Here is a 14,494-nt window from a genome sequence, read left to right as displayed (position 1 = left end):
TGAAAGGGAGCAAGATTTTGGGCAGAATTTTGAGCAAAATTTTGGGCAGGAGCAAGAAACTTTTGAAAGGGCCAAATGCTGCAAACTTGCAGCATTTGGCCCTTTCAAAAGTCTGACTTGGTGATGATTCTTTTACAACTGTTGCGAGTTGCAGTATAGGCAGAGAAGCCAGCTGGAGTTTTGGTCTTGAGCTAATTGTTGTAAGCAGAGGTTTTTTCTTTTACAGCATTAGCATACTTTTTTGAGAATCAAGACTTGGATGGTGGCTGAGAATTTGGAGTGAAATAAGGGATGAAAGCATTCGTTCATGTGAGGATGATTTCCATTATTCAGTCTGAGCAGGTGTTTGGATCAGAAGAACTGAAGCAGTAATTGGACAATGGGAAGGAGGAATAGAAGTCATAGAGCCCAGTTGAAAACTCTTGTAGTGCCAAAGGACACAAAACTGTGGACTGGTTGGTGAAAGTTGTTCTATGTGACAAAAAAGACTTGTATGAGGTTGTGGTCTGAGTTTCCAAGAGTAGAACTGACAACCACAGTATACCTGGAAGGGGAGCTTGTTAGGAAGAGGGCAAGTGTGTTGACAGATTGGAGGGGGTGGGGGGTTATCTGATATTCTGGTAGTATTCTTAGCAAAACTTTTATTTTGCTAAGGCTTTTGACAGAATACAGCATGGAAGACTGTTTCATAAATTGGAAAATATTGTATGGATTATAAAATATTAGCAAGGATAACATGATGGCTGACTGACAGATATGAAAAAGATGAATGTGGGGGATGTGGTGTATCACAAGGATCAGTCCTTCATTCATTGTTATTCAATCTATACATTAATGACATTGGGAAGGATTTGACAGGTGAAATATGGTTATTTGTTGATCATGCAAAAACAGATATGGTAATCAGGAATGTGGCTGGTATGCAGTACTTGCAGAATGATTTGAACAGGTTGGAAAAATGACTGTCAGTTCAATATTAATAAATATAAAGTCATGCACTTTGGTGTAATTAGATATCCAATGTCATATTATATTGATGAGATTATGCTAGAAGAAACTGATCAAGCTAGGGATCTTGGAGTTTTATTAGACAGGAAGTTGAAATTCAAGGGCCATATATCAAAGATTGCAAATACAACTCAGAGGATAATTGCAATGCTGAAACAAACCTTGACATGTAATGAGTAAATCATTTTGCCTCTTTACAAGACCTTGATGAGATATCTTTTGGTCTCCTAGTTTCTGTGGTGATTCTGATACAGTGGAGAGAGAGTGTTATAGATGAAAATTTTCATTTTATGGGGAGTGGGGAAAAGGAAAGACATGAAAGGATCCCTAGAAGTTGAGAATGAATGAATGCTATCAAGAAGGGGATGAGAGCTAGATTTTTCCTCTCACAGAGTGGTGCGTGATTGGAATGGCTTGCAATTTGTGGATGTTGTGTGTGTAAGTTGTGTGAATGAATTCAAGAAAAGGTATGGTGCAGGTAGTATGTTGCCTCCTTTAATAAGTCTCTGACTCCTGGGAAGTCTCTCTCTTAATAATAATAATATCTATGATTTCTGGTTGAAAATCATCTACTCCAGCTGCCTTTCCATATTTCAGGTTTTTAATGGCTTTTGTCTACCTCAAGTATTGTTATGTACTTGTGATCACTCCTCCTGAATGTTTCTACTACCATGCTGTCACTGCTGCTTTCATTTAGCAATCTTTCAAAGTAATTATTCCATTCATCTAAAATATCTTCAACTTCAGTTTTCATGTCACCCTCATCATCTCTGATTTCTTTTATAGTACTTTCCTTCATTTCTAGGTTTTTTTGATATCTTCTGGAATATTTTGATGCCTCTCTGATATTTATTTTCTATGTCCTTACCACAGTTCTGCTTATCTACTTTGACACAGTTCTCATTTGTACATTGTCCTCTATATTTTCTCAGAGCATAAGCTGGATCTGCTAAGAAAGTCAGCAGATTTAGCATTATAACAACTTTTATAATTTGTTATAACGCTAAATAAAAGAACATCTTAAATTTATATTTATAATATTTATATCTCTATCACAGTTTAATCATGGTATACCTACACATGCATACCATCAAGATAGTGCACACTATCTTGTCTTTTTATTTTCAGTTTAGTCTGCATCTTTAATTATGTTTCTCATCCATTTCTGATTTGTGACTTTACTTTTTCTATCTTAATTACCATCATGTTCTCATACCAATTCAAAATTTTGAGAAGAAGATTCATATTGAACCTTATCTTAACAAGATAATGTAGTAAGCTATATATACACAGTCTTATGTCATTTTAATGCATATTATTATTATTACTATTATATTATATAGTTATCTCCATGGAGTCAGAAAACTCATTGCAGGAGATCCATTATTCACACGATACCTCTCCTTAAACTCGTTCATGGACAAAGCACTCACAACATCTCTGGCAAACCTATTCCACCCATTCACCACCTTCCAAGCAAAAAAATCTACTCCTAATCTTTACTAACACATTCTTATGCAATTACCATGAGTGATCCCCCTTTCTTTCTCTTCCTGCCATGTACTTAAGTCGTCAGTGTCAGTCCTACAAAATCACCTTAATAACATATACTTCTATCATGTCTCCTATTTTTTGCCTATCAGCTAGTTTTTGAAGCAAACAGACATTCAATTTATTCTCATAGGGAGCATTCCATAGACATGCTACAATCTTCGTCACACCTCTGAACTTTCTTCAACTGCACAGAATCTGGGTGACCAGATCTGCATGTACTTTTTACAAAGTGTGTAGTAGTAGTCTAGATGTTGCCTTATTAAAACCTTAAAAAGGGGAACAATAACTTCTCTATCCCTGCTTTTTAGTGCTTCTTCAACAACCACATAATCTGATATACTGTTTTGGCTACCTTTGAAATATGCTCTCTAAACTTCAACTTGTGATCTCTCTTCCCAAAGTGCATCATTTTACAATTAAATTGGCACCCATTTACCTTTGCTGATACTGGTAGTCTATTTAAGAGCTTAATCTCTACATCACCATCATTATGCATTCTCGAAAGAGGCTGGAGTTTGGATAGATAATGATAGTGGTGGGAGACTGTGCCGAAAGTGTAAGGAAAGTGAAGAATTGAAGTGGGAGTCAGGTTGTGAGATAGTTGTAGAACAAAGTCAGAATGTGAGAGAAAACAGTAGTTTGACAGTAAATTGTGATGTTGTACAAGATAGCAATGAGACCGGTGATGAAAGAGAGAGTGGAAGTAATTATACTGAGAGAGAAAATGGTTTGAATGATGAAAAAAATGAGAAATTAGCTGTAATGAGTGAGATCACATGGTTATGCGGAGTAATACATAGGGCGAAGCGGCAGTTGGAGCGAATGCAAAACTCTTTCCCGAGTGCCCCTCCAAACGGAAATAAACAAGTGTATGAAAGGAATAATAAGCATATGATTGGGAGTGTTTCAGAAATGAAGGAAAGAGTGTTGTATGGTGACTCGTTAGTAAGAGGTGTGGTAGATGAGAATTTGACTAAATCGTACTTACTGGGTGCAAAAATTAAGGATGTAAATGAGAGTGTTAGAGTGCAAAAGCAGAGGGTGAAAGAAATGATAATCATGGCAGGAACGAATGATTTTAAAGGAGATAAATTTGATATGAGAGAGGACTTGAAAGAATTATTAGAGGTAGTGAAAGAAAAGAGTGACAGAGTTAAGATAGTGAGTCTGTTTCCACGGTATGACAGAGATGAGGTTAGAAGGGCCATAATCACAAATTACTTTATGTGCAGGTTATGCAGATAGTGTGATGTGGAGTTTGTGGATGTGTGGAGTGAGGTTGATGGACAAAAGGATATGTACAAGATGGATGTCTTACATTTGAATGGATTTGGTGTGCGAAGACTGGAAAAAGTGTTGCTGAGTGAAGTGAGAGTGGATGTGCAAAATCAGGGAAACCAGAACTATTAAGGAGAGGAGGAAGTGGATATGCAGACATAAGTGAGGCAGTTGAGTGTAAGAATGTTTATAATGTGCCCGAGACAGTACGAAGGACAAGAAATCAGAATGGGATAGTTAGTATAACGCATAAAAATATCACACCAGGGGGTGGGACAAATGGACATCTGCATTTCATGTATACTAATGCCAGGAGTATTAGGAACAAGAAGGAAGAATTTTTGGCCTTGGTTGGCTCTTCCTGGCCACAGGTTATTGGAATTAGTGAAACATGACTGACAGAAGATGATATAGTTAGTGGGATAGCATGTGTATGGTATAGTGTGTTCAGGAGGGACGGAGAGAATAAAATGGAGGGAGGGGGAGGAGTGTTATTTATGACTGATCAACTGCAGCCAAGGAGAATAGAAGTTGTATTGCAGGATAGTGAAAAGAACTCATTTGAGGCTATTTGGTGTCAGATTGAGACTAGCAGAATAAAATATACAGTTGGGTGCTGCTGTAGACCAGGTGATGCAATAGATGATGGAAATAGTATGTATAAACAAATTGATGAAATGAGTGGAAGGAGAGTAATTATTATGGGGGATTTCAACTATAGTAACATTGATTGGAAGGAGGAGAGGACACGTGAGGAAGGAACTGGATTTTATTCAGTTACTGAGGGATGACTATCTGAGACAGCATGTAATGGAAAATACTAGGGGTTCGAGGGTGCTTGACCTAGTAATAGCATCTGAGAATTTGATTGTAATGAATATGACCCCGTGTTGCCACCTATTGGTGAGAGTGATCATAGGGTCTAAACCTGGGAGGTGGCTAAATATGCGAAATTTTCAGTTAAGACAGGGTACATGTGGAATTACCATGCTGGCAAGTATGACAAGCTTAGGAGACTGCTTGGTTCAGTGCCGTGGAATGTAAAACTGCAAGGGTTGGATGTTGATAGGGCATGGGAAGTGGTCAAGGAGCATTTGTAGGAGGTTATGGCAGACTGTATACCTAGAGTCCAAATAGTAAATCAAGTAGGGGTTAAATGGATGAATAACACCATTAAACTTGAGTTGCAAAAAAAGAAACAACTGTGGAAGGAATTTAAGGAGAAAGGTGACCTGCAGGCACACGAACGGTATAAAGCGCAGGCCAGAAGGGTAACGAGTGTGGTGAGAAAGGCAAAAATGGATTATGAAAGGAAATTAGCCATGCAAGCTAAAGAGAATCCCAAACAGTTTCTTCAATATGCTGCTAGTAAAAGAAAAACTGTACATGGCAGAATGATTTTAATGAACGCCGATGCTAGGGAGGTAACTGAATCGGTCGATATAGCAGAATTACTGAGTCAGCACTTTGTAAGAGTATATCATCCAGGTGGTGATGTTGAAGGAACCGTTAGTTTATATGGGAATTGTGGTGTATGAAGTGGAGGTGAATAGTATATTACAGAACCTTAATGTGAATACATCTGTGGGATTGGATGGTATATCAGCACAGGTATTATGTGAATTGGCTAAAGAATTGTCAGTGCCCTCGACCTTATTATTTAATCTGAGTCTCGGGTCCAGTTTAATCCCGAAGGGGTGGAAAGAGGGGAAAATAGTTCCACTGCATAAAGGAGGATCCAAGACTACTGATGCAAATTACCGACCGATCAGCATATCAGGAGTCATTGTCAAGGTCTTGGAGAAAATAGTCAAGGGTAAAATACAGGAATGGATTGATGAAAATGAGATACTATATGGGAGACAGCATGGTTTTGTGAAGGGATAATGCCTCAATAACTTGCTCAGGTTTTATAACACAGTGACGGCACTGGATAAGGGTAATGGGTTTACAGTGATACCACATGGAATTCTAATCCGTAAACTGCAACATATGGGAATGGATATAGCGTTGGTGAGATGGTGGTTGATGGAGAGATACCAGAGAGTAGTTTACTCAGGAGTAGAGTCCAAAAGACGGCCTGTGACTAGTGGTGTGCTGCAGGGTTCTGTTCTTGGACCACTGCTGTTTAATTTGTTCATTAACGATATAGGAAAGGATCTGAGAGGAACGGTTCATTTGTTCCCTGATGATGCAAAGTTGGGTAGGGCAATAGTGAATGCAGAAGATGTCAAAATTTTGCAGGATGATTTGGATAGATTGGAGGTATGATCTGAGGAGAATGGATGTCAATTTTATGTGGCAAAATGGAAGGTTATGCATTTTGGGGTGAAAAGGTTAGCAGCAGTATATCATATTGGTGGAACTGTACTCCAGGAGATTGATGAGGCCAGGGACTTGGGAGTGTTGGTGGATAGGGAGTTGAAGTTTAGGGGTACATTGCAAAAGTGGTTAAATCAGCTCATCAAATCACTTGGATGCTGAAGAATACTTTGACAAGCAGAGATATGCAAGTTATTGTTTATCTCTGCCATCAGTAATCAAGATGGGGTCTTATGAAGGCTCTGTATTGAGCCTTGATAAGACCCCATCTTGATTACTGTGCCCAGATCTGGTCACCTAGGTTTATTCTTGATGGGGAGGAGGTTGAGAGGATCCAGATGCGAGTAACCAAGATGATAGCAGGTCTATGGAATGAACCTTATGAGAACAGGTTAAAGATTTGTGGGTTGCAGAAATTGGTTGATAGGCCAAAAAGGGGAGATATGATTGAGACATTCAAATTGCTGAAAGGTTTCTATAGGATTAATTCAGAGGATATTTTTGAGCACAGGACTGGTGGTGGGATTAGGGGACATCCATGGAAGCTGGGCAAGAGTGTGGTTTAGTAAGGGAGTTAGAGCTGGGTTTTTTACTTTTAGAGTGGTGAATGAGTGGAATAAGCTGCCATAGTCTGTTGTGGGTGCTATGACAGTGAATGAGTTCAAGGCAAAGTATGATAGATACTGCGTGAATATCGAATAGTTGTGATGGACATGATGTTTAGGGCCTCCCTCGATGAGTCTAAGGACTCCTTGGAGTCGCCCGTAATAATTAGAAATTAGAAATTAATAATAATTTTTTTTTTAAACATTTTATTATGTCTCAGATAAATTAAATACATAATACACAAAGCAAACAAAGTTTGCACCTGAAAATATCTTCAGGAATGAGGTAAGGTAGTACAACACCGGGCAACTCGCAGGAAAGGTGGATCAAGCTCTCAACTCCTTATCTCAGTATCTCCCATAATGCACAGCACATCTCCTTGTGGACATGTATACTGCTATGCATTAACGAGGGGGGGGGGCACTACCCATACTGGTTTCGACCTTTATTGAGGTCTTGTCAGTGGGAGCCAGGCCCAGAGTGGAGATACTAAGGCAGAAGCAATAGGAGAGGTCATCCTTACCTATAAGATTTGCCAAAAGGTGTGCCACCTTATTATTAAATTACTCTGGATTTAGAGAAAGATGTTGAAAGTTTATTTTTCACTTGGTTAGACTATAATAAATTTAGTTTAATCCTTTATCCAAGTGTGAGCAACCAAAGTTTGCGCCTGAAAAAACTTTGTTTTCTCACACTTGGATAAAGGATTAAACTAAATTTATTATAGTCTAACCATTGAAAAATAAACTTTCGTTATCTGAGGAAGATAATAGATGGCAGTGGTTTCATGGTGATATTTCTATACTGGTTTCAAGCCAGGTGTTGATTTTACTGTTTGTTGGTATGTGCTTGGAAGACCTCAACTGCTATTACAGTTTAATTTTTTTTTCTTCTTCATTTTTTTGCAAGTAGGGTTGGATTTAGACGTGGTGTGTTTGTGTTCTTGTAGTGATGGTTTTTGAGAGGGGTTTGTCATAGGTTGTGTGTGTGTGAGAGAGAGAGAGAGAGAGAGAGAAACAGGAATTTCTCTAATTTTCATTCTTGCTATAATATTTATATAGCGCCTGTTTCAGCTCTCTGTATGTTCCTAGGTTTCTGTACGTTCCTAGGTTTCTGACATGATAAACAAACTGCCGTTTGTTTATCATGTCAGGTATGTAGAAGTTTCGGGTGGTTTTGCTGTACTTGTATGTTATGTTGTACTTATTTGTTATGTAGTTTGTTGACTGTGGTCTTGTTATGTGATATGTTGTTCTGGTTACTCTATAGGTTGGGCTATAGTAATGTTTCAACATGACTGTGTAGTGGCATGAGTGTTTCACCTTAAATATTATGTGTTGTCTCGGTGCTTCCTGCATAAGTGTGGGTTGTTCCCAGAATATCAGTTTTACCATTTTATCTTGCAACCATTGTAACCTGTTAAGTCTGTAGTCTGCGCAGAATGCATATGATGTGATTGCATATCTTAAAATGTTTTCACATAATGCTTTATAAATTAGTATTTTTATGTGGGTTGGGGCAATGTCTTTTAATCTGTATAGTTTGCTTGCTATTCCAACTTTGATCAGCATCGAAGTGAAGTCTGAGACAGCGTGTTGTTTTCACCTGTGTGATGGTTGTGGTTTTAGGTTCTGCGCTTTGTGTATAGGAGGATGAATGTCTGAGATATTTAGTTTCTGTGGGCAGGGTTTGGGGATTTTTGAATATAATTAGCTTTGTTTTTCCAGGGTTTATATATATATTCCATTTTCAGTTAACCAGTTAGTGATTTGATTGATGTTGTGTTCCATATTTGTGTAAGCGATATTTGCGTTGTTGTGAATGGATACTATGGCCGTGTCGTCTGCGTACTGGAAGATTTTACTTTTTAGGGGAAGGTGGCTTATGTCGTGTGTGTGTGTGTATATGTTAAATAGAATGGGAGATAGGACAGCTCCTTGCGGTCCTCCACAGGTTACCTGTACCTCTTTGCTGTATGCAGATCCTATACGTGTGGAGTGCTTTCTGTTTTTCATGTATGCTTTAAACCACTGGAGTAGACAACCTCCAATTCCGATATGTGTTAGTTTCGTTAACAAGGTTTTGTGTGTTAGTGTGTCAAATGCTTTTGTTAGGTCAATGAATACCACTAATGTTATTCTGTTTTTATCCAATGCAGTGTTTATTAGGTCTGTGAAATCTTCCAGGAGTGTTGCTGTTCCTTTATTTTTTTGAAAGCCATGTTGTGTTTTGGGTATGATTTGAAATTTTTCAACATATGTAGAGAGTTTGTGATGCACGATGCACTCCATGATTTGGTTGATTACAGACAACCTGGCAATGGGTCCGTAATTATATTAATAATAATAATAATAATTTTCATGGCAGTCAGTTTTCCTGCTCAACAGGAGAAAAAATCCTGCCATCAATGTCTAAGAGTAAATAATTTATTCTCATAGGGAGCATTCCATAGATCTAATAAAATTCTTGTCATATGGGAAAAAGCCACTCAACTACAATCAAAAGCAATTAATGAGATAAACTGTGAAATACATTAAATAATTTCAAATATGCATACCTCATAGCTCTTAAGGCGAATAAAATCAACAGAAATGGGAAGAGAGTTTTCTGAAGCAAAACTATGATACAGCTTAACCTTTTCTATAAGTTCTGTAAAAAACTTATAACCTCCTTTAAGAACACAGAGGGCAATTAAGGATTCTTTTCCTAAATCTTTAGCAATATTTATGGCAATTCGATCTACTCTGTAAAAAAAAAAATAATAATAATAATAAATAAATAAAAACTCAATTTAATTTATTCAGTTTAAAGTATTTTTTTTTAAATGCACCTTCATAATTTTACTTTGATTCAATATATAAAGTTTACTCAGTTTTCTGTATCCAATGTAATTATCTTACTCTTTAAAACTATCCTTAGACTATATCTGGACTCCTCTACACAGATTAGGGATTAAATTTATTTTGGGTGCAGTAACTGTTAAGAGGTAATAAAGATGTAGTGTCTTGTGAGTAAGCTTATATGTTGACTGTCAGTCATACTGGAATTTTTAGAAAGGAGATGACTTCATAGAAAGTAATAATTAAATTATTTTAGTTATTATATTTCCTGTAGCTTGACAAAGTCAAATTGACATCGTCAGGGATTGAGACAGTTCTTTAAGGAAGATTCTACAAAGAGTCTTTCATACTTATATTTAATTCCATAAAGTGGATTAATCCAATGGATTCTCTGATGGGTATTCAAAGTGTGAGCAACCACAGTGGTGGAAATAGATGTAGACTTTATAGTGTTTAACAAAGACTACTTCTGGTTCCAACACTGTGGCTACTCAGATCTTTGCTGACCATGCTACAAATACCCAACATAAAAACTATTAAAAAAAAATTACTTTGCAAAGTACTCCTCTTTCAAAGAACTATCCCAACCTATATAGATTTGGATGCATAAAACTAGTACATCTGTCAAACTTCCATCCTTAGATCCTTGGTCCAAAGTCTATTTAAGTGCTTAATCATCACCATCATTTGCTATCTGTGTCTTCATTTATTATCATATTTTCATGGCAGTCAGTTTTCCTGCTCAACAGGAGAAAAAATCCTGCCATCAATGTCTAAGAGTAAATAATTTATTCTCATTGGGAGCATTCCATAGACCTAATAAAGACCATATAGGAAAAAGCCACTCAACTACAATCAAAAGCAATCAATGAGATAAACTGTAAAATACATTAAATAATTTCAAATCTGCATACCTCGTAGATCTTAAGGCAAATAAAATCAACAGAAATGGGAAGAGAGTTTTCTGAAGCAAAACTATGATATAGCTTAGATCCTTGGCCCAAGGATGGTTGTAATGCACATGGCTCATCAAATTGTGCCTTAAACTTAATCACTGTTTCCACATTTACCATACTCTGGCACTTCTACTCACTAATCACTCTCCATGAATAAAACCATTACCTCACTCCTCTTCTCACACCCTCCTCATAGAGCTTCCAGTGATAGCCTTCTACCCCTGTCCACAGTAATCCCGTAACAATTCCTTATCAAATTAATATGTCTCAATCACATCTCTGCTTCCCCACCTCCTCCTATCCATGAAGCTCTACAAACTGCATTCTCTCAATTTTTCTTCATACCCAACATTCCAGAGATGTAAGACTACTTTAGCCAGTTGTCAGTATAAATGATAGGCTTAGATATTGGTTATTCATAACAGTGTTTCATGGTATAAACAAAATCAGAAAAACAAAATAATAAATAATTTATCGAGTTACTAATATTTTAATGGAATTCAAACCACATCCTTCACATCACAAATTACAACTGTGGTAAAAACACACAGCACTCAATTAAACTGTTGCAGAAACAATTCAAAGTGTGACTGAAAAAGAACTGTCCTATCAAGGCACCCTCTAGAGGTCTTAGAGGCTACTTTTAGAATCAGCTGTGAAACACTGCCCTAATCTCAATAAGTATGGCTACATTCAACTGCTAAAGATCTGGGAGACAGTTATTATGAGACTACATTTTGCTTGACCTCTCTGAATTCACTTCGTTTTAATCCAGCCCCCCCCCCCCGAGAGGACACATTAATCATTAACAAAATATTTATAACTTAGTTATTTATGTATTTTGTTCTTTTGGTGATGTTTATGCTGTGAAATACCATTATCAATTAGCCAATCATCTCTGAATCCTTTCCAATATATATATGTATCCTCATACAGTGACATATGAGATTCTGGTGGATGTGCTTGGTAAGGTAATGTTATTAAAAATTCATTAAAAACCATTCTATTTATACATCAGTTTAATCCTTTGTTTCCAAGATGTAAATGCTATGGCAACTTAGAACAGGTGGATGTGGTCTACCATCTTTAAAAATTTTCACTTGATCTCATATTCCTGATTTGAAAAAAGGTGTATACAAAATATCCTCACAGCTGTTTTGCATTGCTGAGAAGGATAAACCTCAGTTAAAAAAATACACAGTTATCTAACAGGAAACCACAAGGAATGTGTCTTCACTTGTCAACTGCAGGTAATCTACCAAGTAGAACTAAGCTACTTGTACTGTTGACAGTCCACACACCTTTAATTTTCACGCAAATTTCATTCAGTGGTAATATGCCAGCATGTGTGCTGCATTATATATATATATATATACTCATGTTTACCCTTTAAAAATTATGTAGATACCTTGTTGCAGACTTTGTGTAGGAAATCACGTTACTCTTTCTTCATATATAACTAGTCAAATGTATGCTTTGATGGCAACATACCTTATCTGATTTATAGTCACACTGAATGTCTTAATATTTACAACACTTCATGACTATTCATTTTAAATAAATAGCTGCTCAAAAATTATTTCTTCATGATATGCCCCTGTCCTTATATGACTTCTAAAAAAACCAGGTAACCAAATCTGATAATCCATATACAGAATGATCAAGGAATATGAAGGAAACCATAACTTCTTCAGTTCTATGTGTCAATATTCTCTACATCATCTTCTTTACATTCAAGTAATTGTTCATCATTATTCCCTGATCCCTTATCTTCTCTGCTTCCTGCAAGATATCCCACCAACTGTACCTTGCATCCTATCATCTTTACTTTCCAAAGTTTAAAACCTTATGCTTTGAAATGCTTAACATAAACTCCAATCACCTGCACCACTAAACCAGTCTATTGAAATCCTTCTGTAAAGTCACAACATTGGCTCCACAACACACAGGTCTCTCCAACTAACACCCATCAATTCCAATTTACTTATCAACCTGTCAGTGGTAATCTATCAAAGGCCTCTGCAAAATCTAAATATAACACTGTCTCCCTTGTCCAACATGTGTGTGTGTGTTACTTCATCGTAATATTGAGTAGACTGTTAAAACATGGTCTCCCTTTAACAAATTCATTCTGACCACACAGAGAATGATGCTATTATTAAACCAATTCTGAATCCTAGTACTCACTAACCTCCCCAACATCTTAACCATAACTACACACACACACACATACACACACACACACAGTCCTATAATTTTGAAGCATTAGTCTTATCAGAGTTGTCTTATCACCACCTTGAAGCATAAAGGAGGTGATAAGACAACTCTCTCTCTGCTAAGACTCTCTCTCGCTCTGCATGATGTTACACTTACAAGAATGAAATACTTTGAACTGTTCATTAAATACCTCAAATATATCCTCCAAGTGCTTATTACTGAATTTTTTTCACCAACTAATATCATCTTTCCATAATCATTCTTTTTCAACTTGGTCACATATCAAGACAGCTCTGGATGCTTCTTGACTGGCTAATGGCTTATCAACTGATATGAAGTCAACAGCCTCTATATACAAGAAGACTAGTTGTGAAGTTACTTCATGGTTAGACTGTCCGTGAGGTTAGACTAGTGGCTGTGCACTTCGCAACCATATGACTGGGGAAGGAGTGTCCCAGGTTCGATTCCTGTCGAAGATTGAGGAATTTGCTTCCTCAGCCATAGGCACGGACAGTAGGGTTTTTTCCGCCAATTTATCTGGGTTTTTCATCCCATACCGGCCCCATGAACACACATGGATCTACAGCCATAAATACTTAACCCCCCATGAGGGAGCTCAACTCACCCCAATAGGGATGGGGGGAAAAAGGGAGGAAACTCCATATGAATAAATAAATGGTTAGACTTGGGTATAGGATTAAAAACAAGAATATAAATCTTGTCAAGCATAATATGCTTTGTAATCAAGCAGAGAATCTTTCCACAACTATCTCTCATCCAGAGCATTTAATAATGTTTAATAATAATAATATTTAATAATTATTTAATATTTAATTATTATTTATTATCAATATTTATTATTTAATTATTTAATAAATATTTAATAATAATATTGATATAACCCTAGTATCTTCTTATGTCTGGCTCCCACTAACGAGACTTCAATAAAGGTTGAAGCCAATCTAGGTAATGATCCCTTCTCATACTGTTTATAGCATACTAAGGTAATTGATGTGAAGTCAACAACCTCTATAAACAAGTAGACTAGTCATGAAGTTACAATAATATAATTGTTATTATTTGGTAATAATAACGCTTATAATAATAATTGTTATTATTTGGTAACCTCCATGGAATCAACAGACTCTTTGTGGGAGTCCCACTCAACCAGCAACATCTATCATAATGAGTTTTGAAGTTATTTACACTACCTGCACTTGGGCAATTCATTCCACTCACAACTCTCCACATAAAACATCTACTCCTCACACCCTTCTTCACCACATTTTTATATAACTTCCAGGGATGACTTCTTGTTCTTCCCATCTTAACATCCACTCTTTTTATAATTTCTTTTGTATTAATCTGATAGAATCCCTTAACTAACTTGAAGGTCTCTATCATATCTCCTCTTTTCCTCCTATCCACCAACCTCTGTAATCTACATTCTCTCAAACGCTCTTCATAACTAACACTCCAGAGTTCTGATATTATTATTTTAATGTTCCATGTTGTTGTAATTTTTTTTTATTATTATTATTATGTAGCACCTCCAGGGAGTCCGAAGCCTTCGAAGGAGGGCACCTACTCTACAACTCTCTGTCTTCACCACTCCAGTAACCCCAACTACCTTCATCATCTACACCAACTCCATCTACTGCCGACCATCACCACTAGTATTTTCACAGACAATCAAAGATTTTCACAGATATC

General features: G+C 36.8%; 1 protein-coding gene across 1 annotated transcript in view; it reads right to left on the bottom strand.

The window, feature by feature from the left end:
- Window positions 1–14,494, bottom strand: part of LOC150105667 (hypoxanthine-guanine phosphoribosyltransferase-like) — a 79,781-nt gene that overhangs the window by 42,594 nt on the left and 22,693 nt on the right. The window contains exon 3 of the mRNA XM_090394987.1: window positions 9,326–9,512. Coding sequence (XP_090251113.1) covers window positions 9,326–9,512 — 187 coding nt within the window. The remainder of the gene's footprint in view (window positions 1–9,325; window positions 9,513–14,494) is intronic.

Source organism: Typopeltis vanoorti, chromosome 6 (assembly GCF_054136105.1).
Source record: "Typopeltis vanoorti isolate ZY-2024b chromosome 6, IOZ_Tvanoo_1.0, whole genome shotgun sequence".
Classification (NCBI taxonomy): Eukaryota; Metazoa; Arthropoda; class Arachnida; order Uropygi; family Thelyphonidae; genus Typopeltis; species Typopeltis vanoorti.
Note: the sequence above shows the minus strand (reverse complement) of the source record. Positions and strands in the feature narration are given on the sequence as shown.